Source organism: Sesamum indicum, linkage group LG7 (assembly GCF_000512975.1).
Source record: "Sesamum indicum cultivar Zhongzhi No. 13 linkage group LG7, S_indicum_v1.0, whole genome shotgun sequence".
In the NCBI taxonomy this organism is placed as follows: domain Eukaryota; kingdom Viridiplantae; phylum Streptophyta; class Magnoliopsida; order Lamiales; family Pedaliaceae; genus Sesamum; species Sesamum indicum.
Window position 1 is genome coordinate 5,941,918 of NC_026151.1, and position 14,298 is coordinate 5,956,215.

Consider the following 14,298-nt stretch of genomic DNA (forward strand, 5'->3'; position numbering starts at 1 on the left):
ATTATAAAATTATATATATTATTATAAATATTTAATATTATATATAAATATTAATATATTATGTGTGTATATATATATATAGAAAATGAATTTTTATCTTTAGAAATCATAAAAATTCGCAAAGAGGGTGGGTGTACTACACTCCCTCTCTTGGTGGTAATTTTGCTCTAATTTAAAAAAATAAATATAGGGATTTTTGCACATTATCAATATCATAAAAGGACAAAATGCATTTTTTCCATAAAAAATAGGGACTTTGCATTTTCTTTTTTCCATAAAAATAGGTACTTTTCATTTTAGGATCGGGGATTCTGATCTTTCGCTTTTTAAGCAAATTTTAAAATGAAAATTGAATTTTTGTCAACACATTTAATCATACAACCCAATTTCATCAAACAGTAGACGACAAAATCATGTGGTCTTTATTAAGAAAAGTGATTTTTGGGACTAAATATAATAAATAAATAAATAAATATTGGTATAAAAGTGTAAGCCCTCGTATCCTGTGGGACGAAAATTGTTGGTGCAAAATTGGGTTTTTCATCCCATATAATAGGATGGTCTCACCTTTTTTCCCAAAATTTGATTTTCTTTTTTTTTTTTTTTGCAATAAATTTAGTCTCAAGAACCACTTTTCATCAAAAAATGATGACCATGTGCTGGACACGTGATTTTTTCATCTATTTTTTGTGAAAATTGTATTGTAGGACTAAATGTGTAGAAAAAATTCTATTTTGAAATCATTTGAAATTTACGTACAGTGAAGGTGAAAAAATTGACCCTATCAGGTGCCACAAAAAATGCAATTTTGCTTAAAAAATAGAAGGCAAGAATAAAAAATATATACAAATATATATATATATATATACATATAGATCAAGAACAAACCTGAAGATTAATGACAAGGACAAATGGGAGCTTTTGCCCTAGGTCACTCTGCAATCAGAAATGATATTAGAGAGCAAAAAATATTACTACAAGTTTATTTAAATTTACTTAAAAGGAGAAAATTAGGACAAAATTAATCAAATGACAATTTTAATATTATCAATCTCTACATCACTACATATATTTCATGGTTTTAATAATTTAAATTATTTTATTAAAATTATTACGAGCAAAAATTAATGAAAAGATCTGTGCATGAAATCGTCACTGACGACAATCAATGATACACATATAGTATAACAATAAATAATAATTATAATTATATTATATTCATTAGAAGAATTATCGCATTGAACTATGATTAATTGTCATGATTAATAATAATAATAAATAGTCGTAGCAAATAGTTATTGACCACTGCCACACAACGGTTGTTAGATGTAGTTTTTGCAAGGCTGACTAAAACATTTCATGGCAAATGTTTTGATCACAGCTCATAGCTATGACAAATAATATTTTCATTGTGGAAAAGCTAATTTTTTGCATCGATTTTATTTAATCGTAATTAATAATAGTTCTTTACTATAGTTTTTAGCCATAGTTATTAATATTGTAGCTAATAGTAATAATTTTTTAATAATTTGTCAATAATCACCTGAACAAGACTTTTAGGATGCAATGCAACCTTTGAAAGAGGATCTTCTGCCTTCAACCAATCAACTGCAATGAGCCTTAGAAGTGGTTCTCCACCTTTTACCTGAAATTATGACAAATACATTTGGTGGTTAGTTGAATTAATTCCACTAGAATTGTACTTCTCCATTGAAACAGTACATACTACAAAAAAGACACAGTAAATCACATCCATCTGCTCTGGGTTTAGATTTAATCAGACATATATTCTCTATTTTTCGTAAAAAACTATAAGTACGTTTTCTGAGAGTGTAGTGTGTCTCTGGAGATGTTTTTGTAAAATTTTGCCACTAAATAGCAAGTGTAGTTATAATTACAACTACAAACTCGATGAGTGTACTTGTATTTTGCAACAAGAATGGAGTGTGTCTGTGCGTAATCAGATTTAATGTCAAGGGATGTCAATACGATTTATCCAAAAACATAATACATGCAGATTATATTTGTAATTACGATTAATTACACAAACATTCCTAGTAATTTGTAAAATTACAAGTACATTCCCGAAAAGGAAATTAGTATAACGTACCTCAAAAGATGATTGCGTAAAATATTCGATTAAATAGAGTGTATATTTGTAATTACGACTATAATTTTAAAATTGTACGTAAATTTTATATAAGAAGCAACCTTAGTACTATCTTTCAAGTAGGTCTTCCCTCTGATCATGAATCCAGAACCATCAAGAGATGACCAACAGTTCTTGTCAGATTCATCCTTTGATTTCCTCATGGACCCACGAAACTGACTCGGCTCAAGATCCATAGCCGGTTCGTTTGAGTCCAGCTCATTATTTTCAGCCGCTGCTATTGTCACATCATGAAGAATATATAAGAATTTTTGTAATTGCATCCGATGCTAACAGTACTCGACTCGTTCCCGACTCTAATAACTTAAACTTTTAGATGATGAGTTCACTTAACAAATACCTGAATCCCGCGGTGCCGACAAACTTGCCGAGCCCAAAGAAATGCTTTCAATTTGAAGCTTTTTCTCCTTTCAAAAAAATAAATAAATAAAAATTAGTGAAGTTTGCCCAAACTCTTGACGTAAACAGTATTTCTTCACTTTGCCCTGTCGCTCATGAAGTAGTTATATACATCAATTATCGTGTTGTATAGTACTTGCGTGCATGTAATCAGATAAATACGACGTTATTTTAAAAACAAAAACCAATAAAAGGACTGAAAGTGGATCACGTTAATTATACACTAACATGACTAAAAGCGAATCGATATTTAAAAAATAATATGGGTATTGTTTAAAATAAATAATTAATTAGATTGGAGCAGATATTTAAGGTTGTAAGTACCTCATCGAATTCTATGTCAGTTTCACTGTCGTCCTCGTCTGAGGAAGAACTGGCAGCAATCGCATCATAAAACTCATCTGTTTCATCCGTGTCCTCAAATTCACTGTCAGATCTAGACAATGCACGTAGTTTTGAATGAACACTTGTGGTTGATTCCTCCAACTTAAGTGTCGGATTTGCTCCAATGTATTCTTTTACACCTGAATCTCCACAACAATATTATATATCAAGGGTAAGTAACATCCCCAAGAACAACCACTATTATTAGGGTTAAATATGTAATTCTATAGTTTCCTTTTTCTTTTTTCCTTAAATAGATGTTTAGGTTTAAATATACGTGGATGGACAATCATATGTTTCGATTGGACAAAATCCTGTCATAGTAATATAAATTTGAGGAGGAAATCGCATTTTTGTCGCATAAATTAGGTATTTAGTCCAATTTATTATGATTTTTTTATATTGCAGCCCATGAGTTAGAAATTTCTCATTTCCAGTCCATTCGTGACTATTTTGTCCAATAATTAATGGAGAAGTTACGGGACCGTTTGTCGGCCACATGTTTGAACTAACAGTCTGGTGACTTCTCCGTTAATTATCGGATAAAAAAGTCATGTGAAGATTAAAAATTAGAAAATCTTGAACTTATGGGATACAATGTGAGAAAATCGTAACAAATTGGGCTAAATTGAGAAAGACCATAATATATGGGACTAAAAATACAATTTTTCTAAACTTGAGTAACCGTTTGACCTGAGGAAAATGCATTTTCCACCATGTAACTGTGGTTGGGATTGTTTGGTCAACTCCAATTTCAATTTTATAATTGAGGGTAATAATTTAAAATTCACACATTTGATCGAAATTATGTCGAAAATGCCCATTTCGCATAAAAAAGACATGTAACAAACCCTCTTTTTCTCCCGGTGAAAATTGCATCTTCTGACATAGATTGAACCAAACGTGTTACTTTTTTATAAATTATTATTCTGGTAATTGCACTTGTAGTCCTTTAGGGGTGCTATATTTGACAAGATGGGGCCAAAAAGTTTAAGAAATAGAGAAGAGGAACCTGCTACTTGACTCAACAATGCATATGGAACAGTCTTTTCAAACTTGGGGCAGTGATTGTTCCTCCATTTAAGCCAACCTTTGGAGCTTATCTCTAGCGTTTGAGTCACCAGACATCTAGCACTATTTGAAGACGAAGATGCACTCAAGTTACTAATCTCCCAAGTAGAAGCTGTAAATCAAAAATCACAACGACAAGAAAGAGTCAAATGACAAGTCAAGAAGACACGACAGCATTATTATAGCTCAAGAACGGCATAATTACACCACCGATCCTTAAATAATCACCATTTGCACCTTCAGTCCCTAAACTGATACCTTTTTTTTTATAGGTTTGGTCATTTTTGTTAATTGATAGTTAAATCAGACAAAATTGACTTTTTGCCATGTGTCTTTACGTATGTTTTTTTGGTTTGATTGAACGGCCAATTGACAAAAATGACCCACATAATTTTTTTTTAAAAAAAAAAGTGCTTGTTTAGGGACTGAAAGTGTAAGTGATGTAATTTTGAGGACTGAAATCGAATAAATGATAGTTACAGACTATTCTTTAGCTCAATAAAAAAACTGTCAATGTTATATAAAAAATCAATCTAATATGTTCAGAATTTAATTTTCTTACGATTGATTTTTGTGCGCTTATATCCAGATCTTGAAGGCCGCTTCTTGTGTACGGCGGGAAATTGAAGAATCGCTGTTGCAGTAAGTGCGAGTACATCAAATTGTCAATCATGAATCTGTAAGTTTCCCAAACTAGTATAGAAACATAAATTGCTTGCCTATTTTACTATTTCTATGTAAGTCATTAGCTAAACAGATTTCAAAAAAAAATCTCAAATCAAAACAATATACACTTTTAGGACTTTAAAATATTAATTACACATATGCTAAAACGTGTTTTCTGAAAAAAAAAATAATAATAATAAGTTGTCTTTTGAATTGATGAGTTTGAAGAAAAAATTTAAATGATTCCATAATAGGAAATTTTGAAAAATTCATCACTATTTATCATAATATAGTTTAATAATAGAGTTAAAAGATTTAAAATTTTTTTAATTTAGAATTAATCGAAACAAATCCAAATTGATTGTCACTGATATTTGAAAATCTACGACTTCAAATTTGTCAATTCAAAAATAGTTTTAAAGAACTAATTGTTCATACAACTCGGAACAAAAGTGCGAGCTTACTGTATGTTCCATCCTGCCCGCGGAACCATTGTCTTGAAAAGACAAAGTCTCTTTTTGATTGTCGCCTGTGTAACATATAAAGTTGTCGTTATGAATAATGTGATGCAAATTCAAAAAATAAGTTAAAATATACCTAATATGGTGTAAAAAATAAGGGTAAATTATACGACCATATTGTGAGTTTAGATTCAAATACATAAATATTCCTGCAGAATGCAACACTGTAAGTACATTCCCTAAAGTGTAATGTATGTTTTGGTAAACTTTTATTTCTGAATAAGAAGTGTACTTATAATTAATTTTGCAAATATTTTTTACTTTTCGCAAAATTACACCAACGTTTTACCACATATTCAAAGGCAAAACTTACACAAATACCTCCTGAAAATACTATGCTAATACCCTTTAAGGGGTGTAATTGTAATTCTTCAAAGATAAAAAGTGTGTGTAATTTAACCTAACTTTAAGGGGTGTTAATGTAATTTATCAAAAAATAATAATAATACTAATAATCACACTGACATTGAAGACTATATCAAAGGCATAATCAACTTACCAAGTTAGATAACGCCGATCAAATGTTCCGTATACGACGTCGAAATGTCCATTCACAGAATCAACCAACTCCAAGTCACCTGTTAATGTATCCCACCTATAAACTGATATTAGATATTTTCTTTCAGTTGTAAAAAAAGGGTTTATTAGTTACATTTTCCTCTTTTATTATTATGGATAACTATACAAATTCCTTCTCCTAATTAGCTTCAAAATTAAAAGTACGATCGTGTCTGGCTGTTAAAATTTAGTAACTTCTCAATAAATTGTGAAAAACGTCTCTTAAGGTTAATAGTTACATGGGGTAATTGTAATATCGACGAGATTACAGTTTTCATCCTATAACTATAGAGACGTGGCAAATTAACTCTACTGGAATCCGATTTAGCGACTACGCCTTGCAATTAAAAAAAAATGGATAAAATCAACTGAAAAAATTGCAAATCTACCTAGAATGTGGCATGCGCACCTTACATGAGCCCTAGGAATTCGGGATTTTGGTCACGTTCAGTGAGGTGCAGATGCCGAATTCCAATCAGATTTGCACTTTTTTCGAAAATTTTGTGCTTAATATGCCAATCTTTTTAACTTGCAATCCTTAATCGCCAAATCAGATTCCAAAAGGATGAAAATTAACACCCTTCTATAATTATAGGATTTAAATTGCAATTTTCCCTATATATATATATTCAACATATTTTCTCTTTTTACACATTTGCACATGAATTTATTGAGACCATAAATGAATTGGTTCCTTATCCAATTAACAAAACATGTGATAGACAAAGTATGCAAACATAAAAAATAAATTAACAATCATTTCAAATGGGCATGAGTTGTTTGTGTAATTAAATTTAATCTTGAAATGGATATATATAATTACAAAGTATATGAGGTCATTTGAAAAGTTTATAAAAATGTCCGTGATTATATAGTCAATTTCACTAGATTGTCATCAAAATGGGCTGATGGTACTAAAAACTAAGCAAGAACGACGAGCACGTGATTTCCAAACCAAGAGGGTTTGCGTAAAAATTACAGGAGAGAACGATGTAATCATTCTTTACTTTAAAAAGGGTGAATAGCAATTTACCCCCATGTGATATTGAAATGAGCATATTATCCCCCTATAAAAAAAATATAGCAATTTAACCCCCTATACTTTTTAAAATAAAGCAATTTACCTCCTTATACAGGTCGGTAAATTACTTCATTTTGAAAAACATAGGGAGGTAAATTGTTGTATTTTAAAAAATATAAGGAGGTAAATTGTTATTTGTTTTGTTCATAAGGGGATAATTTGCTCATTTTTTATATCAAAAGGGGGTTGCTTGCATTTTTTCTATTTAAAAAGCAGGCAAGCCAAGATCAAAGTTATTCTTAGGCCGTCTAGGAACCTCGAGTCGGAGCAATCATGATAATTCATGTATAAGAACTCCCGTTCGAACTCATCCCATGAACGATTGTGAAAGCACCAACAAAAACTCTTAAGTTACGAGTCTCAGAAAATTATAACCCTAATTAATACCGAACTTACTCGTATCTCTTGAGTCGATCAGGACTCAAGATAACTTCAAATACGGTGTCTGCACTCGCATCAATAACACCAACAGCTTTCACCAGGATGCCTTTACCACTCTAAAGAAAAACAAATGGTAAGTAATGAGAACACTAAGGACACACTATAGTGTAACTGTGATGGAGAGTGTACCTTTGAGTTGGCCACATCTTCAAATATCCGGACACCTAAAAACCAACGGATGTAATAACATTAGAGATATGAAATAATTCAATTTATGAAGTTTGTCATTTTTCGAACAATAAGAAGTGTTCATAATTACGTCAAATATTAGAAGAGGTGGTTGTATTTTGCCCTTACAGTGAATGACGCATCATTCTTGTGAATTGTACGTAGTCAAAGTAATACTTCTTTAGATAACTTCTTGACAAATCTTGCATCGTAGTACGAATATTAAGTTATTAATATTAAATAATTTTTTTTTCCTTTAAAAGTTTGAGCTTTTAGATAATGTAGTCGTCTAGCAAGATATCAAAAATCAACCCAAATAAAAGATTTTGGGTTCGAATCTCATTGTCACCCATTTATAAAAGAATTAAAGGTCCCACATGCAGGTTTTGCACGCGCTGAGGGCGTATTAAGATATTAATGTTAAATAATTTTTCCTTTAAAAATTTTAAATTTTTAAATGAGGTTGTCATTTAACAATATACTGAAATTCTGGAAAGAATGAATAACTTTTAAGAATAACAATCACATGAGTTGCATATGATTTTTTCCATTAATCAATTATGCAATTTCACATGATTTCATGTTATTTTAATATCCGGAGTCCATTTCGAAAACAAGATACACTAAAAAAATAACTACGATTTAAAAATTACGATAAATTAATACTATTTATCATGTAAAATAAAATCAATGTGAAAACTTAAATTTTGGTCATAATTAGTCAACATTTACCACGATTTTAGCTATGGCCGAAAAATTACAATAATCTTTAGTTATATTTAACATTTTGGCTTTGTATGTAGAAATAAAACTGTCAATTGCTATTGTACAGTCATAATTAATTAATATTTGTCATAATTTTTTTATTTTTAATCATTATTATTAATCAAAACAAACTATCACAATTCTTCTAATGATGGAATTTATGAAAGAGTCACATAATTTCATTTAATTAAAAGTCAAATTAATACTAGTAAATGCTTTAAACATGAAAACATCTAAGAGCTCACGGTCCAAAGTTGGAAAGGATAATAAAAATTCAGATATTTAAAAAAAAAAAAAAAAAAAAAAAAAGGGAAAAAAAAAAAGGAACCATTGATCGGACGAAAAAATAATAAAAAAAAAAAAAAAAAAAAAAACAAGGGTAAAAAAGAAAGGTACCATTGATCGTACGGACGCATTTCCATTCGTGCACGTCGACGACATCTCCGCCCTCCGCGTCAAAATACGCATCCAATTTATCGGAACGTACACTTGAGGCTCTGCGCAGCAGTTCATGTTCTGTGCAAAAACACATCACAAGGCATAGTTTTGAACTGCGGTATTAATGATAATATCGGTGGATATTGTTTCAAATCAATCGCAACATAATCAGAAATTATTGGATGGGGAGAAATACAACATTTATCCCCATGTGATATGAGAAATGAGAAAACAAAACCCTGTGAAAAATAAAAACAGCAAATCACCCCCGTATTTTGAAAAATAAAGCAAATTACCCCTTATCTAAACCATTGATAGGGGGTGATTAATTATTTTTTTTTACAGGGGGCATTTATTTATTTTACATATGATAAGGGAGTAAATTGCATTTGACCCTTATTGGATAATATCATGATATATTGCATATAGTATCATTGTATCGGTGTTATCATTTATTATTATGAGATACATATATATTCAGAGAATATATAATAGGGACCTTCGTATACCGACTGGCTGTTTGAATCATAATTACAAATACCATTTTGCTCAATAAAATTAAGTAATGAAAGAACAAAATTATTTTTCAAAGTAATTGCAAGACAGAAATACTTCACATACATAAGAATGCATTCCTTTAGTTGTCACCAACTTTAGCAAATAATGGAAAAAATTGCAGTTTTCATCCCATAACTTAAATTATGTATACTTTTAGTTCTATTGCTCATGAAATTTTCAAAAATAGTCCAATAACTTTAAAAATTTATATTTTCAGTCATCCTACCAACTTTCATTAAAGAATTGACATAAAATAATAATAATAATAATTTTCAATCCACGTGGTTGTTTCCCTCAACTCTGAAACGTAACGGCTACGTGGTGTTTACACGATTTTTTTTATTAATTTTCTAACCAAAGTTGGAAGAAGAATTAAAATAAGAAGTTTTACAAATTTTGAGACTATTTTAAAAAATTCGGTATCAATAGAATTGAAACCGTACTGGCTGATAAAATATGAAACAGAAAATGCGATTTCTCCCAAATAAATGAATAATGGGAAGAGTAGAGAACAAGTTAGTTTTACTTGCCTTGATCTGCTCCCTTGATCTTTACAAATCTTTTCAAACCATGAGCATATCGCCGGACTCTGGGCCGATGTCCCTCAAGATTTATCCTTCCAAAAACAAACACAATCTTTTTAGGGTTTCAGCGTAAATTAGAATTTGAACCAAACATTGAAAGACATCATTACATGGAAACCTTAAGCATCATCTTCAACAAAAATACATCCCATCATGTTAAGTTTAATTACACAGAAACTCATCTCTTTACAAAATTACAAGAACCCCCATATGCAATTTTTTGGAGGGGTTTGTTTATCTCTTGTGTTTAAGGAGGTATTAACGTAAATTATAATAGCATTTTCATGAAATGTAATTGTAAGTTTTCATAGCGTAAGAAGTGTTTGTGTAATTAAATTTAATTTTAAAGGGTGTTGATGTAATTTATCAAAATTAACACAAGATAGTTATGTGAATTTATTATAGAAACATATTTTTCAAGAGATATTTTTCAGAAGGGAAATAATTAGGGAGCTCCTGTGATATTGAAAATATTAAAAAAAAATTCTATGAAACAATAAATATCAATTACGCCCCTTGTGATATGAAAAAAAATTCAAAAAAACCCCGAGGCCAGATGTTGTAATACATGCGCATTGACTGCAAGTAGGGTCTGAAAATTGTATTTTCTTGACAATTTTACCCTTCTTTCTTTCATTTTAATGTTGCACCCAATTATATATATATATATGATATAATTTATATATAATTTAAAATTTTCAAATAATATATAAATATTTTTATTAATAGTAAAATATTATTTTATTTGTAAATATAATTATATTAATATTTTAATATAATATTATTTTAAAAATATAATTAAATTAATTGAAATTATTTTTTTCAAAAAAGGCAATGGTTGCTTCACCGTTGCAGCTACTGCAGAGAGGGCGCGACCGCTCCCTTCGTCACCCCTCACCCCTAAGCAATGGCAAACGCAGTTGCCCATTGTTGAGAGGGCGATGGCGCAATGGGTGAGGCCATCGCCCTCAACCTCTAGGCTACGGCGTCGTCATTGCCTGCTATCACCCCCTCTGCAGGGGGTAGCAGAGGGGGTTAGAGGAGGGGGGCAGGCGAGGGGAGCAAGGGCGGGCGGGATTGGGGGGTTTGATTATTATTTTTTTTAATAATAATTTTATTTTTATGAATTATAATTATAAAAATTTTATTTTTTTTGTTATAATAATTATAATATTTTTTTATAAATAATTTTATTTTTATTAATTGATATAATATAATTACATCCAACATGTCATACAACTTATTTTCTAAAGCGACGTAGAACTAAAAACCCTCTAAAAAATATCCAATTGGCATGCCATGCCATTTATTAGATTAAAAATTAAAATTTTGGCCACCGAAAAACTAAATTTCATCAATTTTGAAATTTAATAAACTTATAAAAAATGGATATAATTATCAGACTAAAGTCAATATTGAGCATATTTAACGGACTATAAATAATAGGCTTTTCGATACAAAATATTAATTTTATATATTATAGATATATTATAAGTATATTTTAATAGGCCTAGATTGACGAAGATGTAGTGTGGGTCATCATTCATAACATATTAATGATCTTTTATATTAAAATTTTTATAGGAGATTTTTTCAAATTTTTCAATATCACAAGGGATCAAAATGAATTTAATTATCTCAAAATTTCATGATTTAAATTAATTCATGTGAAGTTCATATTATTCGAAAGAAATTTGTTGGATTGTCGATGAACTTGGTAAGAAGAAAAAGAAAATCGAGACAACATACTCATCCTCCATACTCAGCCTGTCTCTCACACTTCGACCTCTTGTGACCTCGTACTCCACCTACAATCAGAATATAAAAAATATAAAAAATTATAATAAATATTAATTAATCACGATTCAATAATAATAATAATTATTATTATTATTTATGTTGAAACAAATGAAACTTAGATTATTAATCATTGTTTTTGTAGGCATATCCAACACATTAGCCACAGTTGTGAAATACATGCGCTCTAAATTAAGTAGTTTAATAAAAAACATATTGCTACTTTAAAAATTAATTATACTATTTCTTGCAATTTTTAGGCTCTGTAATTAAAAATCATAACAAAAAGTTCAGAAGGTAGTGCATGCATGTCAAATTAGCTAAAGTCAAAATAAACAACATAATAATGACATAAGAATTAATTAATGCCTACAACACAACAAAGAAATTGGATGATTCCCTACAATATAAACCACTGAGGTTTAATAAACTTTATCAAATCAATACTATCTTCCACGGCCAAATAAATTTAATACGAAATATAAGGTTTTTTTTCTTAATCAAAGTAAATAAAAATTTGCCGTGGTTTTAACTATAGCAAAACAATTGTCATAGTTCTTGTGAATTGTAACTAATGTTTTAACCCCGCTTACAAAAACGACAGCTAATAACCCTTGTACAATCGTGGTTAATTAGTATTCATTATATTTTTTTACTTTTAACTATAGTAATTAATCATATCGAAAACCCAAATTTCTTGTATGGTAACTTGCACAAAAAGGAATGAAAACACATGAAAAATTATTAGGTGATTTCATATGATACCTGTTGCTTAGCATGATCAAATGCTTCCAACCATTTTTGAGCATCAGCAGCTGTAGCACAAGCGATCTTGCAGCAATCAAAAGATTAATTTTTTTCATGTGAGCTATTAGAAAACCACTACAATATCTTCAACAATTAAGAGCCTGCACAGTAAGCAAGAGCCCAAAGACGTGGAAAATTGAAATTTTGGTCCTGTAAATATCGGGATGTGAAATTTTTTATCCTGTACGAATCTGTTTCTTCAATTTGGTCTAAAGATAGCTAGTGATAAAGATTTGGTCAATTTTGATGCAGTTTTTTTTCTTGTAGGGTTTGACGAAGAATTAGAAAGAAGAAAAGATAGCTAGTGATAAAGATTGAGTGCATGCAAATGAAAAGAGCATTTATAATATTGAAATTATCACTTACCTCTCCCTTTTTGGTTTGATCAAGCCGATTGTAGAACCTTAGTACGTAAACATCCTACACAAACATTGAGAGGGAAATCAACATGCATGAATTAATCCTCATGTCTTGCAAACTACGTATATATATATATATATATATATATATATAGTTGAAACAGCTTTCTGAGGTTGTAATGAAAGATCTGTGTAAGAACTGTAGAGGCCTTACACCGTGGCTAACTTTCCGACGACCTATCTCCTCCACCAGAAGTGTAGGTCCTATGACGCCTCTTCGGATGGGTTTCTGCAACAAATTTTTTAGACTGAATTTGAATACATGATCATGTTGAATAAGTTGATCTCATTGATTCAAGTCTACGCATTAGGGAAAATTAAGTCCTTGAAGTTCAAGCATTCTGTGAGTCGCAAACTATAAACAATTGAAGGAAATATGCGAAAAAGTCTAATGCTCATTTTCCATGCGAGGCCCAAACATTATACGTGTAAATACAACCAGTAAATGTTTATATCATAATTAAAATCGGGCGAACGTTGATTGGTTATGATTGATACTTCAAATTTTATATTAGTTTTATCTGAACGTGTAAAAAATTGGTGGTAGGAAAATTGACAAAAACGTTGGTCTTCGCATTTAGAAACTAAAACGTGATTCATGGCCCGCCGAATATCTGACACAATTTGCCCGAACACGAATTGCATGCATGGCATCAGAGTCTCTGGTTTTCCAACACATGCCCACCCATCTCCGACAAATTAACCCGCGGGCAAACTGATTTTGCGTCCGGATCTTAGACTTTAGACCTAAACAAATTTTTCGTAGTCTTAATTATGAAATTCTGGTTAATAATTGTATATAAGTATAGAACATCTCACTTTTTTAATTCTTTTATCAGATTATATTTGTATTTTAAGGAAAAAGGTTCATCGTTAACTGTTTAGCCTTTTGAAGAAGGGCCACGCCACAGTTATCAAATCATATTCAGCTGTTTGTTTGTGCATCTTCTGGACAAAACAAAACTACCATGAATTCGAACAAGAAGGACGAAAGCAAACACATGAACACACGTAGGATAAACATTGGGAAAGAAAACGTACAGTGCCGGGCTTCTCATGCGGGTCGCGTTTATACATCTCCACATACGTCCCCCGGATGAAAAGGTAACGGAAGTGGCAAAATTCCTGGCCGATGGAATTGACCCCGACATGATAAACCCACCCGAAATACTCAAACAGCTCGCCGTTGATGCTTCTGCTTCTCAATATGGTGCTACGAGTCTTCCTCATGTCTTTGCTTTCATTCTGTTTGATTGAATCCTCGGACGGCATCGCTGACAGTATCTCTTCGGAGCCAGACTCTGATCCCCCACTCTCCGACGAGATACTGTTTGTCTTCTTCAACACCGGCGCGGAAGCCATGTTGCAAGAATCAAATCTCTGTGCCTCTGCTTGTGAGAGAGAAGGGATACAGAGAAAGAAAGAGAGAGAGAGAGCGAGAGACGGGGAGCAGTAGTTATACGGGACAGGA

The 14,298-nt window shown here is 31.0% G+C and overlaps 1 protein-coding gene across 2 annotated transcripts in view; it reads right to left on the bottom strand.

Moving 5' to 3' along the window:
- Window positions 1-14,264, bottom strand: part of LOC105166389 (protein ENHANCED DISEASE RESISTANCE 2) — a 17,152-nt gene extending 2,888 nt beyond the window's left edge. The window contains exons 1-18 of one of the 2 annotated variants that reach the window (XM_011085728.2): window positions 13,869-14,264; window positions 12,982-13,056; window positions 12,775-12,828; window positions 12,367-12,432; window positions 11,554-11,612; window positions 9,751-9,836; window positions 8,621-8,740; window positions 7,421-7,455; window positions 7,247-7,347; window positions 5,711-5,806; window positions 5,155-5,219; window positions 4,587-4,658; window positions 3,966-4,136; window positions 2,894-3,093; window positions 2,511-2,577; window positions 2,212-2,384; window positions 1,544-1,645; window positions 889-936 (exon numbers count right to left, since the gene is read on the bottom strand). In XM_011085728.2, coding sequence (XP_011084030.1) covers window positions 889-936; window positions 1,544-1,645; window positions 2,212-2,384; window positions 2,511-2,577; window positions 2,894-3,093; window positions 3,966-4,136; window positions 4,587-4,658; window positions 5,155-5,219; window positions 5,711-5,806; window positions 7,247-7,347; window positions 7,421-7,455; window positions 8,621-8,740; window positions 9,751-9,836; window positions 11,554-11,612; window positions 12,367-12,432; window positions 12,775-12,828; window positions 12,982-13,056; window positions 13,869-14,189 — 1,911 coding nt within the window. In that variant the 5' untranslated portion in view covers window positions 14,190-14,264. Of the gene's footprint in view, window positions 1-888; window positions 937-1,543; window positions 1,646-2,211; window positions 2,388-2,510; window positions 2,578-2,893; window positions 3,094-3,965; window positions 4,137-4,586; window positions 4,659-5,154; window positions 5,220-5,710; window positions 5,807-7,246; window positions 7,348-7,420; window positions 7,456-8,620; window positions 8,741-9,750; window positions 9,837-11,553; window positions 11,613-12,366; window positions 12,433-12,774; window positions 12,829-12,981; window positions 13,057-13,868 lie in introns of both variants that reach the window. The other variant, XM_011085727.2, reaches the window with a different exon arrangement.